This window comes from Centroberyx affinis, unplaced genomic scaffold, assembly GCF_046629955.1.
Source record: "Centroberyx affinis isolate AG114_WGS23_722 - 3 ecotype Tasmania unplaced genomic scaffold, CSIRO-AGI_Caff_v1 ptg004227l_1, whole genome shotgun sequence".
NCBI classification, from domain to species: Eukaryota; Metazoa; Chordata; class Actinopteri; order Beryciformes; family Berycidae; genus Centroberyx; species Centroberyx affinis.
In genome coordinates this window covers 1,954-12,500 of record NW_027281969.1, presented here as the reverse complement: position 1 = coordinate 12,500, position 10,547 = coordinate 1,954, and the positions used below count along the sequence as shown (strand labels likewise).

The 10,547-nt window shown below is 44.3% G+C and overlaps 1 protein-coding gene across 1 annotated transcript in view; it reads right to left on the bottom strand.

Annotated features, from left to right (window-relative positions):
• Positions 1–10,172, bottom strand: part of LOC139664329 (zinc finger MIZ domain-containing protein 2-like) — a gene marked incomplete at its 3' end in the record, with an annotated part of 20,144 nt that extends 9,972 nt beyond the window's left edge. The window contains exons 1-2 of the mRNA XM_071543119.1: positions 9,746–10,172; positions 340–494 (exon numbers count right to left, since the gene is read on the bottom strand). Coding sequence (XP_071399220.1) covers positions 340–389 — 50 coding nt within the window. The remainder of the gene's footprint in view (positions 1–339; positions 495–9,745) is intronic.
• Between the last annotated feature and the right edge of the window lie 375 nt (positions 10,173–10,547).

The following is a 10,547-nucleotide window of genomic DNA, read 5'->3' as shown; positions in this document are numbered from 1 at the left end:
TACCTACTTAATGGATTGCTTACATAATGACTTTAATGGAAGCCTTACTTGATGGACTCTATGAAGGGAGGTTCAGTTATCACCTCACTATCTGCTACATGAAGTCTACATCTTACACACATCTGCCTCAAATGTAGAGAAGAAAACAGAATTAAACGTAAATAATAAAAGTATTTTGATGAGTCAAATGCAAGTCAGCTGGTAAGTGATCTAAACCTCCTGCACATGCTCAGTGCTCGCTGCGGTCCTGAACCCACTGAGGCCGAGTTAACCTAATGTGTGTGTGTGTGTGTGTGTGTGTGTGTGTGTGTGTGTGTGTGTGTGTGTGTGTGTGTGTACCTGTGTGGGTTGTTGGCCAGACCAGCCTTCATGGGGTTCAGGGGGTTCATGGTCAGGGTGGGGGGGGCTGGTGGGCGGGGCACCCCAGGGTCCTCACAGTCAGACAGACAGGCAGACAGTCAGACAGACAGGCAGACAGACAGACAGGCAGAGTCCTGGAGAGAGACAGACAGACAGGAGGTGGAGTTATTGTCTCAGCCAGTTCACATTTTCTTCTCTGACATTTCAAAAGTTCACTTAAAAATCACTAGACAGCTAGTGAGAGGAGAGATGATGAACTGTGTGTGTGTGTGTGTGTGTGTGTGTGTGTGTGTGTGTGTGTGTGTGTGTGTGTTGCTGCCTCTCTCAGATGCCTATGTCCTCAGTGTAGTAAGACCTATAAATACACAGGGAAAGGTGAACACACGCACACACACACACACACACACACACACACACACACACACACCATCATCTCTCCTTCCCTCTATCCCTCTGTCATTCTGCCTCCTGTTCTGTTTCTTTCTTCCTGATGTGTTTTACCTGCTAACAACTCATTTAGAGCAGTAGCAGTAGTAGTAGTAGTACTAGTAGTAGTAGTTGTAGTAGTAGTAGTAGTACTATATTTCCCTCCTCCTCTCTCTCTTATCAAGTATATTAAATAATTAGACATGCTGGTTTTCCAAACATCACTGCCTCTCTCCTCCTCTCCTCTCCTTTCCTTCTCTCCTCCCCTCCTCTCCTTCTCTCCTCCCCTCCTCTCCTCTCCTTCTCCCCTCCCCTCCTCTCCTTCTCTCCTCTCCTTCTCCCCTCCCCTCCTCTCCTTCTCTCCTCCCCTCCTCCCCTCCTCTCCTTTCCTTCTCTCCTCCCCTCCTCTCCTCTCCTTCTCCCCTCCCCTCCTCTCCTTCTCCCCTCCCCTCCTCTCCTTCTCTCCTCCCCTCCTCTCCTTCTCTCCTTTCCTTCTCTCCTCCCCTCCTCTCCTTCTCTCCTCCCCTCCTCTCCTCTCCTTCTCTCCTCCCCTCCTCTCCTTTCCTTCTCTCCTCCCCTCCTCTCCTCTCCTTCTCTCCGTTCCTTCTCTCCTCCTCTCCTCTCCTTTCCTCCCCTCTCCTCCTCTCCTCTCCTCTCCTCCCCTCCCCTCTTCTCCTCTCCTCTCTCCTCCCCTCCCCTCCTCTCCTCTCCTCCTCCACTAACACTTGGCTCTCATCATCAGCTCTACTTCACTGCAGTAAACACTCTGCACGGCCTGAGCTGGTGTTTCTGTCTGTGATCCTGATGCCGTACGCCTGGAATTCATTAAAGATGTTCATATTTCTAAATAATCAAACAGCCGTGGACCAGGAGCATCAGAACCGTCTGAAGTCCAGTCCAGACGTCTGGAGTGAAGCTGCGGTCACGTCTTTCACTCAGTCACACAGTTTCACCACAGAGAGGCGCTGCTCATCCAGACCAATAAACTCACTAATCCTCTTTTTATTCTGTAGCTTTTTGACTGTTGAGTTTTATTGATCTTGTTTCTGCAGCTCAGCCTCAGTCTGGCTGAGACAAACCTGTCTGACCGCTTTGAAACGTGTTTCTTCAAGTGTCTGGATAAACTACCAGTACTCTAATTAGCTCTGCTGCTGTCGCTCCTGCACACACACACACACACACACACACACACACACACACACACAGCAAACAGCCCAACCACCTGTCTGCCTGCCTCCAGCCTGCAGGTCACAGGACTCCAGACCACAGACCGGTCTGTGGTTTCACAGAGAGCTGGACGACGTTTATGACAAATACATTTTTACATCAATTTGCATAAATGGATCAGTGGGGGGGAAATGAAATAAATATATTTATAAACGGACCGGAGGTCGATCAACAAACCCGGAGCCGATACGATGCATCAACATTCAGCGGGATCAGGAGCAGTTCTGATACTGGATATGGATCAGTGCATCCTGACTAAACACCATACCAACATGCAGAGCTCACCTGCTACCAATCTTCTTATTGATCACTAGTAAGTTCATCAGAGAGCTTTGCCAAACTGTCGGTCTACTAGTTTCATTTAGAGGATCCATCTGTTCATGGAGGGGGGGGAGGGAGGACAGACAGTTCACACTCAGACGGTTGTTCTCTCTCTCACAGCAGTAGTATTGTTAGTTCTAGTGTTTCACATTAAGACTACATTTCCCATCAGCCCCGTTGCTTACAACGAAGACGAAGGAAAAATATCAAATATCTTCTAATGTGATGAAAGCTGGAAAACCATCTACAGTGAACAGGAAGGGAATGCAGGGGAACGCCTTGCTCGACTTACTGAGCTACAGAGAGAACCCCCCCCCCAACTGCCTGCCTTCTGTAGAGCAGAGGACAGAGGTGTGTGTGTGTGTGTGTGTGTGTGTGTGTGTAGAGTGGTTAAAGGGCAGATAAACAGAGTAGGACAAGGAGAGGAGGAGGGGTAATCACACATTCCTGAACATCACTGTGGTGTCAAACAATACACACTCACACACACACACACACACACACACTCACACACACACACACACACACACACACACACACACACACACACACACACAGCAGACAGAGCTGTGTTCATGTTCTCTCTGCAGCCTTGAACACACTCACTTTATATGGCTTTTTGAGAAGCGTTTTATTTCCTTTAAACCTGATCCACATTCCACTAGTTTACCAGTCACTTCCACTAGCTTACTAGCCACTTTGACTAGTTTACTAGTCACTTTGACTAATTTATCAGCTACTTCTACTAGTTTACTAGCCTTGTTCATTAGCTTACTAGCCTCTTTTACTAGTTTACTAGTTACTTTAACTAGTTTACTAGGCCCTTCCACTAGTTTACAAGCCACTTTCACTAGCTTACTAGTCACTTTGACTTGTTTACCAGCCTCTTTCACTAGTCTATCAGCTGTATTGTAGCAAATATATTAATATGCAAATTAGCGTCTTCTAATTGAACTTGTGAACTTCTTGTGAGTTTCTCCTTGGATCAGAGTTGGCAGCTGTGGAACCTGCAGCTGGACTCTGTTCAGTTTTTGCAGTTTATGCCGTTTGTTATTTTAGCTTATTTTGTTGTTAGGGTTTTATTTTTTCATCTTCTTATATTTTCTCATTCATTACATACAGCATATATCTTTATCTTTTCATTTATTTTCATATTGCATATCTTCTCAGATTCTCATATTTTGATGCATATTTTTAGTTTTAGTTTGTATCTCATATTCTACTGCTCTGGACACTGCATTTTCTATTTAGTTTTTCATACAGGTCTACTTAATACATACTAGTGTTGTAATTCAGTTTGTGTTTATTAGCTCTCATCTGCTCTGCTGTAAACTTGATTTGATTTCAGCAGATTCTGTTTTTTTGCTGACTGCTCACTGCTTCTGGGAAATAAAGACTTCCTGTTGTGTGTTGTGTAGAGTTCATGTTTAAAAATATAGAATCAATACTTTTTTTTAAATAGTTAAACAATAAAAAAATAATTCGATCAGTGTTGCTGCCCCCCCCTCCTCTCTGAGTCAATAGTTTCAGTGTTTTACAGTAAGTTCTAATGCTGAGATCAGTCACCTGAGAGGCAGCAGCCTAGCGTTACTAATCACACACACACACACACACACACACACACACACACACACACACACACACACACACACACACACACACACAGATATATGCTAGCAACTCTTTCTACTGGAACTGCTCCATCCATGTCCCAGTAATCAGGCTGGGTCAGCTGAGCCATAAAACAGAAAATAGAGACAGACAGACAGACAGACAGACAGACAGGCAGACAGACAGGCAGACAGACAGACAGGGAGGCAGACAGACAGACAGACAGGCAGACAGACAGGCAGACAGACAGGGAGGCAGACAGACAGACAGACCAGCCAGCTACTGACCCACAGAGAGAGACTGATTATGTAAGAGTGGTTGGGGGGCAGGGTCTCTCTCTCTCTCTCTCTCCCTCCCTCCCTCCCTCCCTCCCTCCCTCTCTCTCTCTCTCTCTCTCTCCCTCTCTCCCTCTCTCCCTCTCTCTCTCTCTCTCTCCTCTCTCTCCTCCCTCCCTCTCCGGAGCAGACTTCACACCAAACTCCATTCAGATATGTGTAAACCTCTGTGAGCGGCTCATCATCAAACACACAGACCTGCTGGGTCACAACTTGGTCTGAGGAAAGACCAACCACCTCATAAACTCTATAAACTGACAGTGAAGGTACTGGACAAAAACCCAAGTCCTATCATCATTGCAATATTATCAAGAAGTATAAATCTATTGACATTTGAAAACTTTCTGTTTATGGCTAATGTCTGTTCACTATACAAGATCTTCCATGGCCTTGCCCCACCACCTCTGAAACAATCTGCACAGGTTCTAACACCGGTACGATATCAACACATCTCCACAAGACCAGACTGGTATAGAATTTCGGTCCACAAGTTTAGGAACTTCACATTCTGTATTAAAAAATGGTTGAAAAGCTTTTTCTGTTGGGTTTATATTCAGAGAAACATAATTATAGTAAAAATGAACGAACATTTATAGATCTCTGCTTGCTTAACGCCAAAAAATGTATCGCACTGTTCTGGAAAACGGTTCACAGACTAAGCACTAATCAACGGATAAGACGGATGTTATCAAGCCTTCTATTGGAAAGGATAACTTTCATATTAAAGGCTAAACAGCGTATATTTGAGAATATGTGGATGTCCTTCATTAATTATGTTAAGGACTTAGATTTAATAGATGATCAAGTGAATGACTAATTTTTGTGTCCAATGCAGTTTCTGAGCTTGTAGAATATTTTATAAAATTATTTTTCTTCGAAATACTTGTTATATTCTGTATCTATTGTAATTAATATACTCCATTTTGTTTAGATTACCATTTGTTAAAACAGGAGGAGCATTCTTGTTTTTTTGTTTTGTTTTGTTTTGTTTTGTTTTGTTTTGTGTTAATGCAGCAATTTTATGTTGTATTTCATATTATATGAATGTAAAAGGCTGAATTTCATGGTGTTGAAAATTGAAATAAAAATATTGTGGGGAAAAAATGGTTGAAAGGAAAACAGTCCTGCAGCCATTAGTTACTGTGTGTAATGACCCCATGCAATGATATGATTTCTACTTACTGTTTGTGTGTGTGTGTGTGTGTGTGTGTGTGTGTGTGTGTGTGTGTGTGTGTGGTATGAAATGGATTGATGTTTGTATTCCAGATTGTAATTTCATTGAGTCTTTTAAATATTTTTTTGGTGTGCGACCGCACAGCTCCCACACCGTCTGTCTCCTTCCGCCCAGGGACTATACGGATGGAAATTATCTTACAGCTATATCTGACACACTATATTTATTGAGCATTGTCCCTGTCAAATAAACAAATAAAATAAAAATAAAAAATGAAAAAAAAACTGCTAGGAGCCGCTGGTCAATTCGGCATAAAAGTGATTCACTGATTAAAAACAAACCATCAGCGTAACATGAGACTCTGAACAGACGATTCTGAGCGGGGCCAAGATTAAGATTAAGATTAAGATTAAGATTAAGATCGCACTTTATTCATTTTATATGACTTGATATGTGTGGACACAGCTTTTTCTACAATTTTCAGTAAAAAATGATATACTGAAACTGACTTTTTTAAAAACACTGTAACAGACTTTTACAACTCTTAAACCAAATGATGAAATCCTTTTTAAAGGACAAGAGGAACTGAAGTCACAGACTGGATCCTGATCCTGAGATTCACTGACTGACTGTCTGACTGTCTGTCTGTCTGTCTGACTGACTGTCTGTCTGACTGACTGACTGACTGACTGACTGACTGACTGTCTGTCTGTCTGTCTGTCTGTCTGACTGACTGTCTGTCTGACTGACTGTCTGTCTGACTGACGAGCTTCAGGTGATAATGTGTTTCCAAAATGTTTCTGCAGCGTTGTTCCTCAGAGAGAGAGAGAGGGAGAGAGAGAGAAAGAGGGAGAGAGAGAGAAAAAGAGGGAGAGAGACCTTAACTTTGGTCTGGCAGTGAACACACTGAAAGAAAAGGCCTGTAGAGCCTTTTATGCAATTAAGAAAAAAATCCACAAAATAAACATACCAATTAGAATTTGGTCTAAAATCTTTGACAGTGTAATCCAACCCGTCGCCCTCTATGGAAGTGAGGTTTGGGGTCCGCTCAGCAAACAGGACTACACCAGATGGGACAGACATCCTACAGAGGTCCTGCATGCAGAGTTCTGTGGGACCAGACTAAACCTCCACAGAAAAACACCAACCAACACATGCAGGGCAGAACCAGACCGGTACCCTCTGCTCAGAAACATCCAGAAAACAACTCTTACATTATGGATGCATCTCAAATCAAGTCCCCAAGACCCAGGAGCTGAACCCCCAAAAGGAGGCAGAGCCCCTTCTGCCAGCTGGTCAGCAGACTGACTGATACAGACCAACCTCAGACCAGCACTGCTCCAAAACCACCAATCAGAGTAAACCAGATTATACAACAAACAAAAGATACATATCTGGAACATTGGACAAATCAAACACAAACACAAAACAAACTTAATTGCTATCTGGCCCTAAACCGTAAATATAAATTGGCAGAATATCTTTTCAGTGTAAAAGACCCAAAGCAGATCCAGATCCTGAGCAGATCCAGACTGGCTACCAAAAGAGGAAGGAACATGCGGTCACTGCACAACAGGTGAGGTGGAGACAGAGATGCACTTCCTCTTGAGATGTGACAAATATAATCTAATTAGAGTAGAATACTTTAAGAAATTTGAATTATTAATCCTCAACTTCACTAAACTGAATGAAAGTGTCCAGCAGCAGATCCTGCTGGGAGAGGGACAGGCAGCAGGTCCAGCTGCACAGAGACCGCCTGTCCCAGACTGAGGGACTGAGACCACAATGATCATCTGGACCTATCTTAAGCACTACTGTCTGTTTATTGTTGTATTATATTATTCTAACACTGTACTTATTGTTAATAATATTGTCCTAATTTGTAGTATTATAATACTAGTACAATTATGTATTGCTATACTACTTGTTATTTTAATACTGTTCTTGCTTTGTCAGCATCTTATTTGATTTATTTTACTAGCAGAACTGATTCTGTCTTGTTCAGTAATGTGTCTTCTGTTTACTCTGCTGTCAGATCAGTTGGATCCTTTTGTTGATGGTCCTGAAACGCTTCGGCAATTTTGTTGTTATGACATTCATGCCAATAAAGCAAACTGAAATTGAATTAAATTGAGAGAGAGAGATGTTGCTAGTTTGAATTCACTTAGTTTTTGTTTACAGTGTGCAGATTAATTTCCAGGTGAGCAGGATCAGGATCAGCTGTCTGACAGACCTGCAGACCTGCAGACCTGCAGACCTGCTGCCATTTGGAAATCAGTTAGTTCATATTGCGATGATTTATGTTTTCCATTAATTGTGCAGCCGTAACCAACCGGCTGTGAAAAAATCCCCTAACTATAACCAACCAACTAATCAACACAGCAGACAATTAGCCTAACACTCTACCATCCAATCAAATAATCACACAACCAACAAGCTAAATAATTAACAAGCTAACTAAGCCAGCTGACCTGTCCATCTGTCCCATCAGTCTGCTTCACTGTACGCTAACATGAATCTGTGTAACACTGTGTGTGTAACACTGTGTGTGTAACACTGTGTGTGTAAAACTGTGTGTAACACTGTGTGTAACACTGTGTGTGTAACACTGTGTGTGTCTCCGAACACCTGACCCACCTGGCTCTGCCCACTGACAACACTGACAACTAACAGGGACAATTATCCTGTAAAGAGGAAATAAAACCAGAGGGAACCAGGTCAGGGTAAAGAGAGAGAGAGAGATGACTGACAGCCTGTCTGTCTGGTAGAGAGACAGAGAGAGAGAGAGACAGACAGAGAGCAGAGAGAAAGAGAGAGAGAGACAGAGAGAGACAGAAAGAGAGAGAGAGAGAGACAGAGAGAGAGAGACAGACAGAGAGAGAGAGAGACAGACAGAGAGAGAGACAGAGAGACAGGCCTGGTGTGTATGTGACCCAGTTGTTTTCATTGCTGGTTTACTGTGATGGAAACGTCCCATTAGATCTGGGATATGAAGGGTTAATATCACTTCCTGTGTTAGTACAGCCAGAGTGTGTGTGTGTGTGTGTGTGTGTGTGTGTGTGTGTGTGTGTGTGTGTGACTGTGGAGAATCACCATCACTTCTCTCCAGTACTGACAGTTCCAGTTCCCTGCTGGTTCTGTCCAGACTGTCCAAACCCTTCACCCAGACCACAACCACAACAGCACACGACCCTTTCTCGACCCCAAACCACAGTTTTATAACGCATCGGTTTAACCTAAATCACCGGGAAGTCATCTTTGCTTCTCAAATGCTTTCTCATAAGTAAAAAATATTAATTTCTTGGACATTCACAGTACTTTGTGTTGTGGACAGACTGTCAGCTGACCTGCCATAACCCGACTGTTTACATTTTACATGAATTCCTCCTGCATGTTTTGAGGACCCGTTTTTCGTGTTTCCGTGGCCCTCCTCTGGGTCCCGAGCCATACTATGAACAGCATGTAATAATAAACAATAACCTCGTATTGTTTATAAATACAGATATAACAGATATGTGGGTTAACTGAGCTGTTAACTGAAAGCTGTGTCCACCGCCTGGGCTTCAAACCAGCAACCTCTCCTGCCCTGACCGGCGTGCACGTCACACATGCACACGCTCTTCATAATAATGTTATAATGTGAAGCAGAGGTGAACCTGGCTCACCGCCTGTCTGTCTGTCCCCATGTGAGCAGCGCAGTGAGCAGCTCAGACAAAATGAGATGTCAGAGGACAGGAGACATTTTGAGATTCCTTGCAGTGTTTCCACCAGAGAAGCTGCTGCTAACAGCTAGCGGCTAACAGGCAGCTTCAGTGTTTACAGCGGCTCAGAAATGAGGCTTTTCTTGCTGTAACACTGACGCTAGCTTCAGGCTAGTTAGCATTAGCATGCTAACGAGGCGACTACGTTGAGATCGGTGAACAACAACCGATAAAGCCTCAAATACTTTACTAACCGCCGTATCCCACGTGTCCAGTGAGCCTGTCCATGTAGAGAACAGCTGTGGAATTTAAGTCATTTATCGAAAACACATTTTTCCTCCACAGCTGTTAGCAAGCTAACCTGCTAGCTAGCCTAGCGGGCTGTGACAATGGAATGCTACGAGGCTAACAGTTAGCCGCGGCTAGCTTCCTATTCAACACAAAACAGTCAGCTAGCTAACATGTGGACACTCAGCACCGAGCAGTGAAGCCTGTGTTTTCATTGTCGTCCATTATCCGTGAATCAGAAGGAACAGCGGTGTTTCTCCTCCAGAGACAGCGGATAAAGGCATTTTTCAGAGCCGACCTACCTCCTCTACTTCCCCGGTCTCCAACCCCTGGTCCGGGGCTCCGCAGTCTGAGTTCCTCCGGGCCTCCGGGGCAGCAAGGACCGAGCGCACCCGAAGCCGGCACAACCAGCCGGGAGAACCCGTTCAAAATGTCCGAAATATCCAAAGAGTCCAATATGTCCAGATAGGATCCTGTCCGGAGGTCGATGTTCACCCAGGAGCCTCGTCTAGCTCCAGCCCGCTAGCCTCCCAGCTAGCCGCTCTGTCTGCTTACCCTGCTCAGATGCTGCCGGCACCATCCCCCGGTACTACAGCTTAATAAACAGATTATAACATGAATAAGTCGTTCTGTTGTACAGCTGGACTCCTCAGCCGCTGCTGTGTCTCTGCATCGCTGCCGGTAGGAAAGAGCCAGCAGGCTGAAGAGGAGAGCTGCAGCGACTGAAGCCAGACTGCTGTTCCCTCTGCCTGAGAGAGAGGGACACACACACACACACACACACACACACACACACACACACACACACACACACACACACACACACACACACACACACACACACACACACACACACACACACACACACACACACAGTCATACAAGTGAAACAGATGTCTATAATTATTAGTTATTTATCTGTATTCATTGATTCAATTGTATTTAGATGCTCTGTCTCATTTAACAAGCATGACAATAAAGCAGACTGATTTCAACTGAACAGAAGAGAACTGGACAGGACAGAACCAGACAGGACAGGACAGAACAGGACAGGACAGAACCGGACAGGACAGAACTGGACAGGACAGAACCAGACAGGACAGG